The sequence below is a fragment of the Peromyscus leucopus genome, chromosome 8b (assembly GCF_004664715.2).
Source record: "Peromyscus leucopus breed LL Stock chromosome 8b, UCI_PerLeu_2.1, whole genome shotgun sequence".
Taxonomy (NCBI): Eukaryota; Metazoa; Chordata; class Mammalia; order Rodentia; family Cricetidae; genus Peromyscus; species Peromyscus leucopus.
In genome coordinates, this window is record NC_051086.1 from 72471321 (window position 1) to 72486763 (window position 15443).

Sequence of the window (15443 nt, forward strand, 5' to 3'; positions counted from 1 at the left end):
TATGTCCTCTTATTTCATCTGGACAGCACAGCCCCGCGGGATGGCTGCTTCTGCCGGGCTTGGCATGGTTGCCACCACAGAGCAGAGGGGCCGTGGTGACCTATCAGAGACCTTGAACTGTAGTCAAGGCAACAAAATAAACAGAACTATACAGCAGATAGCTAAGTCCATGATAACAGAGCAATCAAGGGAGAAAAGACTTTCACAAGACCCTTCCTTCAGATTCCAAGCTCACTACTGCCTGCCCCACTACACATAATCTTAGAAATACTAAAACAGCTGAGGTTAAAATAGCCTGGGGGCCAGCAGGATGGCTCACAAGGTAAAGGCATTTATTGCACAAGCCTAGTGACCTGAGTTAAATTCCAAGAACCCACATGAATGCAAAAGAAAAGAACTCCACAAAGTTGTCCTCTGACCTCCATATATGAACCAAGGCACCCCCCCCATACACACACACACACACACACACACACACACACACCATTATCATTATCATCTAAACACACACACACACACACACCATTATCATCTAAACATACACACACACACACACACCATTATCATTATCATCTAAACACACACACACACACACACACACACACACACACACACACACACACCCCATTACCATTATCATCTAATTTTTAAATATTTCCTAGGCTGGGCATGGTGGCACACTCCTTTAACCTCAGCACTTCTGAGGCAGAGGCAAACTCAGATCTCTAGTTTGAGGCCAGCCTGGTCTATGTAGTGAGCTTCAGGACAGCCAGAGCTATGTAGAAAGACCCTGTCTCAAAATAAAAAATAGGGCCGGGAGGTGGTGGCGCACGCCCTTAATCCCAGCACTCAAGAGGCAGAGCCAGGCGGATCTCTGTGAGTTCGAGGCCAGCCTGGACTACAGAGTTCCAGGAAAGGCACAAAGCTACACAGAGAAATCCTGTCTCAAAAAAAAAAAAAAAAAAAAAGCCTTTTTTTAATTGCTTAAGGACAAGACTTTTCAGTTGTACAAGAGTCACCCAGCCCCCTGTAAGTAACACCCATAAACTCCCTGGCCCACCAAGCAGGACTTGGATGGAATCCTTCAGTCTGAGGTACTGGAGGCAAACAGACCTTTCATAATGTTTCCCCAGAGAAGTCATACAATAGGTCCAAAGTCACAGAAGGGGACAGGGATAGGAGAAAAAAGAGATGTCTAAAAATCACATACTTACCCACAGGGGAGATCCAGGAGTCACCCAAAGCAACCCCAGAAAAGTTGCACTTGATGGTCCCTTGCTGAATAGCCTGAAAGAAGACCCAAGAAATGCTCTGACCAAGGGCACCAAGGCCTCCATCCCTCCTCAGCAGAGGCACATACTCACGGCTTCTCCTACCCCACACTGTTCAAATGTCCCCAGGCACCAGAAGACCACACACAGGATGGCAGCCCCTGCCCACCACCACTGGGGAAATAAAGGATGGGCTGCTGAGTTTCTCTCTGCCTTATTCATGGGTGTCCTCGGGACAAGCACGGGATCTGTCCCTAGCTCTCTTTGGGAGCGTAGGGATCTCCATGTCCTGAAGTCTGGGAGCCTCCAAGGTGCTCAGGGGCTCCTAGGGTACAGGTACCACTGCCAAGCAGCAGTCACTGAGGCTGGGGCTCTGCAGGACATCCTTGAGGGTGAGGACCATACACAGGCCAGGAAGCCCATTCTACTCTACACCAGTACCAAAACAGAAGGCTGGACATAAACTAAACATGCACCAGAGAGATGGGCCACATGATAAAACTCAAGACAAAGTAGAAAGGCTCCTTAAAAACCAAAGTGGCCGGGCGGTGGTGGCGCACGCCTTTAATCCCAGCACTCGGGAGGCAGAGCCAGGCGGATCTCTGTGAGTTCGAGGCCAGCCTGGGCTACCAAGTGAGTCCCAGGAAAGGCGCAAAGCTACACAAGAGAAACCCTGTCTCGAAAAACCAAAAAAAAAAAAAAAACACAAAAAAAAAAACCAAAGTGAAATTATCCCCACAGCATAGTACTGAACACTCAAAAGATGAACATAAGCTGGGGTATCATATATGCTATCGTGTGTATCGGTTACCCAGTTATGTGTATCTGGTGAAATAGAGACTAGGAGGCTGTCCAGGGGAGTAGGGCAAAAGCTAAACGATGGGAATAGATGAGCTATTCAGAGACCTAAAACAAGAGAACAGACTGGGCTTGGCCTTGATGGAACAGGTAGTAACCCCAGCTAGTCAGGAGGCTGAGGCAGAAGGATTTTCTGGATTTTCATAGCTTGCTTGGGCCACAGGAGGAACTCAAGGCTAGCCTGGGCAACTCAGTGAGATATGGTCTCAAACCAGAAGTAAAGGGGACAGGGGGTAAAATTAATTCAGCAGGGGAGTGCGTGCCTAGCATACATGAGGGCCTGGGTTGTTTAATCCTTAGAACAAAGGGGAACAAGAGGAAGAGGGAGAAATTGAAGAGAAGGGGAGGGCAAAGGAGAGCAGAGGGAGGAGAGGAGAGAGCAAGAGAAGAATAAAGCCAGGTCGGGGACTGGGTGTGGCTCAATGGGAGAGCATGTACTCAGCATACATGAGGCCATGAACTCAATCTACAGAAGGAAGGGAGGGAGTCTGAAGGAGGAACAGAGGGAGGGAGGGGAAAGAAATCAGAAGGCTGAAGCAGGTAGCCTGCAACAAGTTCAAGGCCAGGCTGGGCTAGTGGCTAGTACCAGGCCAGCTAGGGCCACACAGAAGGAAATTATTTCCAAGTAAATAAACGTCATAGAAAGGAGACCATGCTAGATGAAGAGCCCTTAGGGACAGCAAAACCAGATGTCACTCATCTGGACTGTGTATTAGCTTGGCCGAGCTGGCTTAAAAGACATGTTGGGACCGTTTAAAGAAGTCTGAAGACAGGGCGTGAAACATGCTGCAGGAAAAAGGAGGAGACCCACTGACGGAGACAGGTCACAGTGTGTGACCGCATTTCAGTATGTGAGCAGAAAGTATTCCAAAGTGCTAAACAGTGGTGAGCGCTACCTGGTAGACGAGTTTTTTTCTGTCTTTGAGACAGGGTGTATAGGCCAGGCTGGCTTCAAACTCATAACCTCCTTCCCCAGCCTCCTAGTGTTTGGACTACAAGTGTGTGCCACCACACCTAGCTAGTTTATTTTCTGACATGAAAAAAAAAAAAAAAAAAAAAAAAAAAAAAAAAAAGACGTAGAGGTTAGAGAGATGGCTCAGCAGTTAAGAACACTAGCTACTCTCTCAGAGGACCTGGGTTCGATTCCCAGCACCCACATGGCAGCTCACAACTGGCTACATCTCCAGTTCCAGGGGATCCAGTGCCCTCTTCTGGCCTCTGCAGGTACCAGGCATGCACATACATGCATAGACAAATACATGTCTGTGCTACACAGACGTACATGCAGGCAAAACACTCATACACATAACATATTTAAAAACATACACATAACATATTAAAAAACAAAGGGAATCTTTTTAAAATGTATTTATTTTTATTTTCTATGGTGAGTGTTTGCCTGCAGGTATGTATGTGCACAAGATTCCATTCCTGACAACCTAATTTGATCCCCAGAACCCACAGTAGAAGGAGAGAGCTCAGGAGAGTGACCCTCTGGCCTCCACCTCCACACATACTATGGCACGTGCAAACACACACAAGAATTAAAACAACAACAATAAAGTCTGTTCAATATCAGGTAGGTGTATGAAAGCAACACTCTATTTTTTTGTTCAAAACCATCACAAAGAAGTCGCCCTCCCATTTACCTTGTGAAGTTCCAGACTGATGCCAGCAGCCATTTTTCCTCCATAGGATTCTGAGAAAATGTAGAATGGAACCGTCTAGCAAGGAAAGAAATTTACAAAGAATTAAAACACCCTGATCGCCCTTCAACTCACATAAACTACCTTCAGATCGCTACAGTGTACAAGGGTAGGTAAACTCAATCTGCTTGTCTTTGCCCTCTGTCTGATTATTGGTGTCTTGCTAGGTGACAGAAAGACAGAGCCCACAACCTAGGAAGAAAAGAGGAAGTCTCTGAGAACCCGCTGCCATGGAACTTTTTGTTTGCTTTTGTTTTCGAGACAGGGTCCGTCTAGGCAGGCTGTCCCACGGCACTCAACTTTTGGGGGAGCTTAATATTCTGAAGAACCCGTTGTTCCTCTTGCTCATCTTCTGAGTCTAAGCTGAAGAATTACCTGGAATTCCTTATGGCAATCAAAGAAGGATTTCAGGAGAACCATCATGTCCGAAGCCACTGTGTCCAGATCCTTTGCATAGGCATCAGTTGTGTTCACGTAACTGAAGCCAGTGCCCACAGGATTATCCACAAACAAGAGACTGGCGGACTGCAGCTGTAGCCACACAGAAAAAGCAAACATTGCTAGCAGAGATTAGTTACCAGTTACCTTCCTAGCAAGCTGGCAAAACCACATCTACGATAACACCAGTGTGGTGATTTTTTTTTTTTTTGTTTTTGTTTTTTTGAGACAGGGTTTCTCTGTGTAGCTTTGTGCCTTTCCTGGAGCTCACTTGGTAGCCCAGGCTGGCCTCGAACTCACAGAGATCCGCCTGGCTCTGCCTCCCGAGTGCTGGGATTAAAGGCGTGCGCCACCAACGCCCGGCTCAGTGTGGTGATTTTATCTTATTCCTTAAAGTGATTTTAGGGGGTTGGAGAAATGCCCAGTTAGTAAAGTCCTTGCCTTATGAACATGAGGCCCTGAGTTTGATCCCCAGAACCCATGTTAAAAAAAAAAACAAAAAAAAAAAAAACTGGGTAAGGTAGCAATGTAACCTTGTAACCCCAGTGCTGAGGAGGTGGAGATAGATATATTCCGGGTCTCGCTCAGCAGTGTAGCCTAAACAGTGAGTTTCAGGCCAATAAGAGACCTTGTCTCAAAATGACAACAACCCAAGGTGGACACATATGTATACACACACACACACACACACACACGTGTGTGTGTGTGTGTGTGTGTGTGTGTGTGTAAATGATTTAAGGGGTCAGGAATATAAACTGTTACAGAAAAAGGACAGACAAGATGAACCCAAAGACTCTAAGCCATCACATCTCACACACAGAAGCGCTCGACAGGTTAACAGTGCAGAGAGCACAGGCTGTATTCCTCTGAGCAGTCATCTGAAGGAATGAACACAAACGGAATACGGACGTCATGGGCTGAGGGCAGAGCTCAGCTGGTAGGATGTTTGCCTAACATGCCTGAAGGGGGTTTGACCCCCAGCACTGCATAAACTGGGGTGGTGGATCAGAAAGTGGAGGCTGGAGGATCAGAAGTTCAAGGACCATCGTGGCTACCCAGTAAACTGAAGGCTGGCTGGGGCTTCATGAGATCCTGTCTCAAAAATATTTTAAAAAGAAATATGGGCATCACGTATCAGTTTTCTTCCAGATGAATCTAATTTCCCCATTGGCCCATCGCCCAGTGTATACTGCAAGAACAGATGATTCTATGATGTCTTTCAAAGAGGCTGAGAATTCTAAATTATGCATCTGGAAGGATCCTCAGGGATGAGTATCTAGCCATGTTCTTTGCTGATCAGGAAATAGAAACTCTGAAAGGACCCAGGATTGTGCAAGGTCACAAAATCAGTCAGAGGATGGGCAGCCGCATGGAGACTGGGAACCAGGCCCCTCACTCCTCATCCAGGCTCTCTGCCCCTGTCTCCCTGCCTTTGGTGTGGGACCAAGGCTAGGGAGCAGAGTGACGACAGGCTTGCTCGTGCCACAGCAGCAAGACTAGAACTATTTCAGGCCAAGAGAAAAAGCTGCGGGAGGACAGGATGGGTTAGCTCCAGATGGGAGGAAGACCAGAGGAGCCTGAGGACACTGGAGAAGATTTTCAGCGCCGAGGGCCACCAGGAGGGGAGAAAGCCATAGAGCATGGGGCAGGAGGGCCCAGGCCGAGCTAGGCAGCAGGACGGACTCGGCCAGGCTGTGAACTGAGTATCAGGTTGCTTTATAGAAGGAAGTGATGGGCTGGAGGGACACAAAGAACAAAGGCCGGGGAGTAGGGTGGGGTGGGGGGTAGAGACAAGGGACTTGGAAGCTTGAAGTCCAGATGCCAGGGGCAAGAGAAAGAAAAGAAATGAAAGTTGTAGCAGGTGGTGGGAGTCAGGTCTGAGGTTGCAGATGGCCACCATGTGGTGAAGCACAGAGTCGCCAGCATCAGCTGCAGGAGGGAATTTCGGTTTTGTTTGGTTTTGAGACAAAGTCTCTCTGGGTAGCCTTGGCTGTCCTGGAACTCGCTCTGTAGACCAGACTGGCCTTCAAATCAGAGATCTACCTGCCTCTGCCTCCCGAGTGCTGAGATCAAAGGCGGGCGCCACCGCCGCCTGGTCCAGTTTTGTTTTGAGTCAGGGTCTCATGTAGCCCAGGCTGGCCCTGAACTTGCTATATAGTCAAGGATTATCTTGAACTTCTCACCCTCCAGCCTCTGTGTCCTGTAAGCTAAGATTATTGCTGTTCATCCTTAAGCCTGGTTTTTATCGTGCTGAGGTTTGAACCCAAGGCTCTGTGCATTCGAGGCAAGCACAATACCCACTGTACCCCAGCTGTGGCTAGAAGTTTCTGAAGGTGAGTGGAGGAAGATCACCAAGTTGGAAAAGGCAAGAGACAACTGTAGGACACTTGTTCTGAGACACGGGAGAAGCTGGGCTGGAAGAAGGCTGTAGGCAGGTAGCCAGGGTCTCAAGAAAGCCCACCAGGGTGGACCGCCAACTGTGGCCCCACCCTGCCGGGGTGGAGTTATGGGGCCCAGCCTCGGAGAGGAGGATGGGCAGGGATGGTTGAGGGCTGTTCTCCTCGTACCCAGGTGGTGTTCCGAGGCTTGAGATGGGTGTCAAGAGGCCCGATTTCCTCAAAGTTTCCAAATCCAGTGCTGGAACCGCCTGGACCACCCTGTGCAAGAGAAAGAAACAGACATCAACCCAGAGAAAATGCAGCCGAGCCCTGGTTATCCTAACAGATGTGCACACCCAGAAAAACAACTTAGGACCTAGTGACGGCTGCATCGCCGTGTGCACAGGGCACATTTTCAGCTGGATGAGGAGGTGCACACATATAATCCCAGCACTTGAGGGGATGAGGCAGGAGGATCAGGAGCTCATGTCATCCTAAGCTACAAACAAAAATTTAAAAGCAAAGGACATGTGTTCCTCCAGCTCCATGTTTCCCGGGAGCTTCTGCACCTAGCAAACTCCCGCGGAACCAAGCAAGTCTCTCTTTGAGAGAATGCAGATGACTTAAGAGGTCCTAGGTGACCTTTCCTGCCTCTTGGTTTTCTGGACTTTAACACAGGCCTGCCCTGGGGGCTCACTGGTTCTAGCACCTTAAGAGACCTTCAAAACACATCTCTAAATCTCTCTCATTTCAAAGAGTCTAAAGGCGCAAAGACGGATAGAACCGGTTAGCTAGCCCTGGGCCCCTCAGCAACTGTAGGCTCCACTGGAGCTACAGCTTTTTTTTTTTTTTTTTTTTTTTTTTTTTTTTTTTTTTTTTTGAGCTGAGGACCGAACCCAGATCCTTGCGCTTGCTAGGCAAGTGCTCTACCACTGAGCTAAATCCCCAACCCTAGCTTGGGCTTTTTTACTCTTTCCTTCCCCTCAATACAAAGCTGGGAGACCTCTCTCTACTCTGGGACCCAGGGAGGGGCACTTCGGATAAGCCCAGCCACTGTGTACACCACAACCAATGCACAAATCTCAGGGTGGGAGCATGTGACATGAAGGGGTTTGTTTACATGGGCAGCAGAGAGGCAGGATTCTGAACTGAAGACTGGTACCAGTGCCTCTTGTATAACGTTAGAGGGACCAGCCTTAATATTACACATCCCAGGGGCTCAGGAGAGAAACTACGAGGCGAGGACTATTTTCAGGAAAATAGAATCTCAGCATGCCGAGCTCTTTAGTCCATTCACTTTAATTCCCATTCACTTTAATTCTCCATTCTGTCTCTAGCTTTTCAGTTATATACCCAAACAATCACAATCCTCCCCTCCAGCCCGGTCACCAGGCTTGAATTCCTGCCAAGTCGTAAAGGCAGGTAAGAGTTTCCTCAGGCAGTGATTGTCAGGATTTCATTTCCAACCTGAAACATGGAGTGGTTAAGGGAGGAGGTCAGCTGGGAGCTAATATCAGTTAGTATCTCAAAAAGGGAATTTATGTGCTCAATCTATATTCCTAGGAGTGGTTAGGTAAGAAGCTAGGGGTCTATAAAGTTAGTAAGACTGTAAGAAAGGAGGGTCCGAGCTAAATTGTGTAAAGCTATTAAAGGTCCACCTGACCTAGGCAGTGTCTCCTTGTGGAATTTACCTTAAATCAGGAGACTTGCATGTGGTGGTCTGGACTGTTGTTTCTGTTAGTCCTTAAAAGTGGCTAAGGGAGATATCTGATTCCAGTGTTGAAAGGGGAGAAATGGATGGGCTGGGGGAAAGGAAGCCTTTCCTGGGGCTGTTCTCCAAATACCTGGAATGTGTATGTCCAGAGAGTGATCAGTCCACACTGTTAGCCCTTCTTAGGGAAAAGTCAATTGGGAAAACTATGAAGGCACACATGATTTTCATAACAGAGGACAGCTGATATATAACAAGCCAAGTAACACCAAAAGCTCCTTGGAATTTGGCTTCCTCTGAAGGAAATCCTTGATCCCTTCAGGTAGTGACTTTGCCATAACCAGCTGAGTTCTTATAATATTTTCCTGCGGCCCGTAGCATGCCCCAAAACTGCAAAAGGCAAATTCTGTGTGCTCTGCAGGGCTCAAAGGGGGAGGGGTGGGCAGAAGCCAACAGGTAAAACGGGGCAGGTAAGGTGGGCTTGCTGATGGGAAGAGGTCTTCCGGGAGATGGTCAAGGAAAAGGAGGGAGTTTCTCTAGATGGATCCAGATGAGCTGGGGGCAGGGATGAGGAAACCATTAGAGCCCACTCAGAGACACACCCGGGGTATACAGTCTCTCAGTGCGTGGAAGGTCGGATGCAGAGGGGAGAGGTTAGAGGGAAGAGCAGCAGGGCAGAGCGGAAGCCAGGGAAATCTGCCTGAGGAAATCGGAAGAAAAGCAACCGACTGGGGTGTAACAGACACCTGTTATCCCGGCACTGCATGCAAGGGCAGGAGGATTATTGAATTCAAGGCTAGTCTGGGCAAGACCCGGCCCCTCCCAAAAAAGAAGAGGCAGACCAGGGCAAGCGGGGCTGGCAGGGCAAGGCAACAGGCCCTGTCTGCGAAGCGTCTCCCATACCAATGTTCTGAACTGACACTGACCTCCTTGCTAATAGCCAGAGGCTCAACTGCCCTGTGATTATAAGCACTTTACACGTTCAGATTTCTTAACACGGCGATAAAAAGTCTGCAAACCAGTTGGAGATACTCATCGCAGTGCCGCTAATAGTACCAAGAGTCAGGGCGCAACTCCAATGTCCTACCACAGGGAAGAGGAGGAGGAACCACACCTACCGGATGAATCATGTGGCCACTTAGAATCACAAACCTCAGAAGTGGTGCGGCTTCTAAATAAACAGTCCACTGAGGAAGTGTGCACCCTCGTAGGAAGGTGAGTCCTTTCTTTCAAGGAGACTTCTCAGTACGGGCAGGGTGAAAACCAAAGTTGACGGGAACGAGACTGAGAATCTAGGAGCCTGAATTCCAGGGGCTAGAATTTCCATTTTCCATTTTTGCTCCCTTTCCCAGTAGCTGCTAGTGTGTGTGTGTGTGTGTGTGTGTGTGTGTGTGTGTGTGTGTGTGTGTACATTTGAAAGCCAGAGGTCACCATTGAGTGTCTGCCTCAATCGCTCTCCATCTTATATTTTAAGGCAGGGTCTGTCGCTGAACCTGGATTTCCTGAGTTCTGCTAGCCTGGTGGCCAGTGAGTCAGGGATTCTCTGGTTTCCACCTCCACAGCTCTGGGGCTACAAACTAGTTCCACTGACCCAGTTTTTATATGAGTGATGATATCTAAATTCAAGTCTTCATGAATGCATAGCAAACACTTTACAGACTGAGCCATATCCAAAGCCTCTGCTATTTAATTGAATAATAATAGTAATAATGATGATGATGATAATAATAATAAATAATCACCAAATCTTATCCAGAAACTCTGGAAACAGCTGGTATATTCAGCAGAGACTCAGGGTTACATGGTTCCTCTGAAATATGATAAATGTGTCAGTGAATGAACTGAAATGCTTGAAAGACTTGAAAAATAGCCCTATCCCTGAAAATAGCTTACTATTCCACTCATGATATGACCTCAATTCTCGAAGAACACCACCCCTCAAAAGAAGTTACTACACGAGTCCTCGGAAGGCTGCTAACTAGATCTTTCCATCTAAATTCACTACTTCCACCTCAATCATACTGTATTCTTCTTCCTTAGGCCTCTGGGAAAACAGAGAAGAGCAGCTTGGTGCCTTCGGCTGTTAACCTTCCCACAGCACCTCAGCTGGAGCGTTGACCTAGCCAGAGCCACACACCACACCTCCAGAGCCAGGCAGACAGAACAAGGAAAACTCTGTCGAACAAAGGGCCGGCCTGCGACTTGGGTTTCTGTTTCGTTTTGTGTTTTGTAGTGCTGGGGACAGAACCCCGGGCCTTCTTCAGGGTCAGCAACCCCTCAACCACTGAGCGAAATCCACCTAAGAAATCCAGTGGTTTTTCAAACTGCTCCCAGAAAAACAGAGAGTGCCCTGGGGGTAGCTGGGGACAAAGAGGCAGCCACGTGCCTAGGACTCAGCAGAGCTGCCCCACCCTTGGCCTCAGCACTTCTGCTTACCGGGCCACGCCCACCCCACCCCCCACCAACTTCATCTGAGCCAAGAAGTTCTGCTGATTCACAAAGAATCCCTCCCACTAAGAAAACTAAAGTCAAGAGAAGGGAAGTGTCTCACTATGGCTAAAAGTGGAAGGTAGGTGTTGAAAACCCTGGCGTCCCCACTTCCGGGGAAACCATGCCACACATTCACCACCAGCTGCCAGACCTGGGATGACCACACGGATTCCACTCCTGAAGGTTTTCCAGCTATCCCACCGGGCTGAGCCATCCAGCCCTCACAGAGGCAGCTGTGAGGCACCTACAGCAGACTTCCCCTCACAACTGTTTATCTTTACTTCATTACAACATGGAGTCTTCAGTGACAGGCCTTGGGGCAAGGCCTCAGCTCTGGCAGGCGTTTTGAGAAGGAAGCCTCACCCATATCTCACAGAGGTGAGTACCAGGGTGCCCTAATTCCTGGCGGGACACCCAGAACATCAAGTCCCTCCCTTGAGATTAGTCTTCCGGGTAGGCGAGGCCACCACAGGGCTATCAGAAGAATGCAGCAGGATCTCTGCCTATCCCTAAACAGTTCACAAGGTTTTTGCCTTCAAGCCTAGAGGCAGAACTCAGGGTTAAAAAAAAAAAACAAAAACCACTAGGGAAAAGGGTTTGACCTTGCATTCATGCTAAGGTACAAAAGACTGGTATGCTATATTTAGGAATATATATGTATATACATATGCATTTAATGAAATTAATTAAGTAACAATTAATGAAAAGAGAAGCCATGCATTGAAAGAGACCAAGGAGGGGTATATGAGGGAGGAAAGGGAAGGGAGAAATGTTGTAATTATATTATAATCTCAAAATTTTAAAGTAAAAAAAAAAAAGAAGATGCTTTCTCTGGGTATAAGAAGTTGGGGCCCAGGACTGTGTGGAGAGGAAGAAAGACTGGGGTACCTCAACCCTTGGTTCAGAACTTTTCAAATACTTTCTGTCAAAAGCCAACTGTATCATTGGCAGCTTTGAGTAAAGGCCCTTGAAACTGTCTGGACTCAACATAAAAAGACCTTGGAAAGTAAAGCATGGGGGTACACACCTATAACTTCAGCATTTTCCAGGCAGAGGCAGGAGGATTGCCAAGAGTTCAAGGCCAGCTGGGCATTGGTGCCGCACACCTTTAATCCCAGCACTTGGGAGGCAGAGCCAGGTGGATCTCTGTGAGTTCGAGGCCAGCCTGGGCTACAGAGTGAGTTCCAGGACACAGAGAAACCCTATCTCAAAGTCAAAAAAAAAAAGAAAAAAAAGTTCAAGGCCATACTAGGCTACATAGCAAGATCCTGTCTCCAAAAAGGATAAATGAATGAAAGACTAGTAAATAGGGCTTCGTTTGATACACCCTTGCTTGAGGTTGTCTCAGAAGCATGTGAGGCCCCTCCCAGGATTGGCTGGACCAAACCAGAGTCCATCTTTGCTAAGCTGGATGCTCCTAAGAAACAAGCGGAGAGGTGTAAGGAGGCCTGACCTGAAGGCAAAGAAGTTACTTTACCTGAAGCCACATGACCAGGGGCAGTTCTGAAAAGTTCTTGCAAGGGTTGGTCGCATAATAGAGCCACCAGAACATGCGGGCATCTTTTCGGACAGTCACGTAATCCCATGCTTCCTTGCCTTCTTGTGCGGGCCAGTCGATGGCAGCTCCTGAAACTAAAGCTCAGCGTCATTTCCTGAGGAACATCTAACACCCAGGTTAGTGCCAAGCCTGGGAGAGATGGTCATTCGGGCTAGAGATGATGCTGTATGCTATTGGTAATTCACCTACCTCAGTATATGTGCCCATAAGGAAGAACAAAGACAAAAAAAGAAAGAAAGAAAGAAAGAAAGAAAGAAAGAAAGAAAGAAAGAAAGAAAGAAAGAGGGCTGGCGATATGGCTCAGAGGTTAAGAGCACTGACTGCTCCTCCAGAGGTCCTGAGTTCAATTCCCAGCAACCACATGGTGGCTCATAACCATCTGTAATGAGATCTGGCACCCTCTTCTGTATACATAATAAATAAATAAATCTTAAAAAATATAGAAAGAAAGAAAGAAAGAAAGAAAGAAAGAAAGAAAGAAAGAAAGAAAGAAAGAAAGAAAGAAGGTCAGTTGGGCTCGTTTGTGTTCCCCTTTATCCAGCACTTGAGAGGCAGAGACAGGTGGATCTCTGTGCATTTAAGGCCAGTTCCATCTATGAAGTGAGTTCCAGGCCAGCCAGGGGCTACAAAGTAAGACCCTATCTCAAAAACACACAAACCAATAAACAAAGGCCCACCTACTTCAGCTTTGGAAAAGAGAAATCAAACACGTCTCTCTTGGGCAACACAGTGGGACCATTTGTAAAGAAAAAAGGCTGAGAGTAAAGATCAGTTGTGGAACACAGGCGTGACCTGTGCCAGGCCCTGGGTTCAAGTCCCAGCCAAGGAGGGTGGGGGTGGTGGGGGTGGGAGAGGAGGAGGGAAGAAGCCCTGGGTGGCTTCTGCTTTTTGCTGCCTTCTTCCTGCTTTCAAGCCTCTTCAGCAAGTAAGAGGAAAGACTGGGCCCAGCAGGGAAGAGACGGATGTGGATGAAAAGATAATGTTGTCTTGTGCCCAGGTCCATAATGTTATCACTGGGGAGACGGAAGACAGGAGGATCAGGAGTCTGTGTTCAACCTAAGCACATGCTGGGTTTGAGGCCAATTGGGGAAACAAGAAACCCTAACTTAAAAAAAAAAAAAAAAAAAAAAAAAAAAAAAAGCAAAGAATAAAATAAAATACAATGAAATAGAGAAGGAGGAAGAAGATTAAGAAAACCAAAAAGTGGAGCTGAGGAAATTTGGTCAGTTAGTAAAGTGTTCACCTAGCAAGCACAAAGACTAAAGTTCAATCTCCAGCTAAATGTGGCTTGTGCTTGTATACAATTCCAGGGCCGGGGCTAGAGACAGGCAAATTCTGCGGCTTGCTGGCCAGCCAGCCTAGCCTACTTGGAGAGTTTTGGACCCGTGAGAGTCCTAATCTTCAAAAAAAGGTGGATAGTCCCTGAGGAACAACACCTGCGATTGTCTTCTGACCTCCATAAGTCACACACACACACACACACACACACACACACACACGGTGGCACATGCATACCCTTCCTACACTCAGAAAACAAAAATGAAATAAAATTTAAAAGGCTGGAAAGATGGTTCAACTGGTAAGAGCAATGACTGCTTTTCCAGGGGCCCTGGGTTTGATTCCCAGCATCCACATGGCAGCTCACAACCTTCTGTAACTACAGTTCCAGGGCATCAAAAGCTTTCTCCTAACCCCGGATGGCACCAGGCATATACATAGTACACAAACATATATACAGGCAAAACAAAATTAAAAGTGTTTTTGTGGGCGGTGGTGGTGCTCGCCTTTAACCCCAGCACTTGAGAGGCAGAAGCAAGTAGAGCTCTGTGTTTTCAAAGCCAGCCTGGTCTACAGAGTTGGTTCTAGGACAGCCAGGGCTACACAGAGAAACCCTGTCCGGGGGTAGGGGGTGAGGTGGGGAGGGTATGTAATAAAATGAGAGTCAATTTCCAAATCATTCCACAAAATAAATTTGCTTTTGCCCCAAAACAGGCCAGTGGAGTCAGCTGATATCTGTCTGTTCTAACCCAGCAGAGGCGGCAAGTGTTGTTTCAAAGCTACACCCCAGGGGTGGTAGGATTTGCAGGGGTCTGTTTGGCCTCTGATCTCTGCTTAACCAAATGACCCTATAACGTCACTAGGCAGCTAACCGAGCAGAAAGGGGAGGTGGCTTTTAAACCGCAAGTCTCACTCATCAGCAGTTTCCTGAAACCGAATGTTTTTGTACAACCACCTCTACCTCCGCGTAGAGGAAATCAGAAAAGAGCAGAAAAGGAACTTTGAACTAAAACATAAATAAAAATTAAGAGGTTCAATAGCGATATAAATTATGCAAGGGAAGGACGGGGGTGGGGTGAATGTGTTTAAACAAAAACAAAAACAAAAAACCACGAATCCACTAGCAAATTCGAGAAGGAGGCACCCACCACTGGTACGCCTTCCTTGGGAACCTACCTGCGCTCAGGCCCAGTAGAAGCGACAGCAGCAGCAGCCACAGTCGGGCCGGACAGATCCGCCACGCCAGCTCCATGGTGCACACAGCGCCGCAGCATCAGCAACAGGCTGGACCCAGCCGGGCAGCGCGTGACGGCGGTGGGTGGGCCGTGGGCGGGGCCCGAGCGGAGTCGGGGCGGGGCCTAAGTGGGCCCTGAGGCTCCCAGTGTTCGGCGCTCCCTCTGCCGGTCGGACCCACCCAGGACCTCCGGGCAGGGCTCTCTAATGGTTCTGCCGAGTTCGGTCTCTGCGTTTAGGGAGGAGTTGGGAGGAGGCAGCTAATGTATCATTTGGTTACAAAGTAGGGGAGGGTTGAGAAACAACAGAGGGATGACCTCCATTCTCCCTGACCTGCCCGTGTTTGTCCTCTCCAAAAAAAAGGCCTAGTATTTTATTTTGTAAGACTTGTTCTTATTAGTGTGTGTGTGTGTGTGTGTGTGTGTGTGTGTGTGTGTGTGTGTGTATGTGTGTGTGTGTGTAAGTGCTTATACCACACGTGTGGGCTTATGCAAAAGAAGGAGTGGGATTCCCTGGAGTTGG

General features: G+C 47.9%; 1 protein-coding gene across 1 annotated transcript in view; it reads right to left on the bottom strand.

The window, feature by feature from the left end:
- Scpep1 (serine carboxypeptidase 1) overlaps positions 1-14996 on the bottom strand; it is a 32438-nt gene extending 17442 nt beyond the window's left edge. Inside the window, exons 1-6 of the mRNA XM_028878209.2 lie at positions 14865-14996; positions 12330-12484; positions 6841-6930; positions 4211-4366; positions 3779-3853; positions 1215-1287 (exon numbers count right to left, since the gene is read on the bottom strand). Coding sequence (XP_028734042.1) covers positions 1215-1287; positions 3779-3853; positions 4211-4366; positions 6841-6930; positions 12330-12484; positions 14865-14940 — 625 coding nt within the window. The 5' untranslated portion in view covers positions 14941-14996. The remainder of the gene's footprint in view (positions 1-1214; positions 1288-3778; positions 3854-4210; positions 4367-6840; positions 6931-12329; positions 12485-14864) is intronic.
- Between the last annotated feature and the right edge of the window lie 447 nt (positions 14997-15443).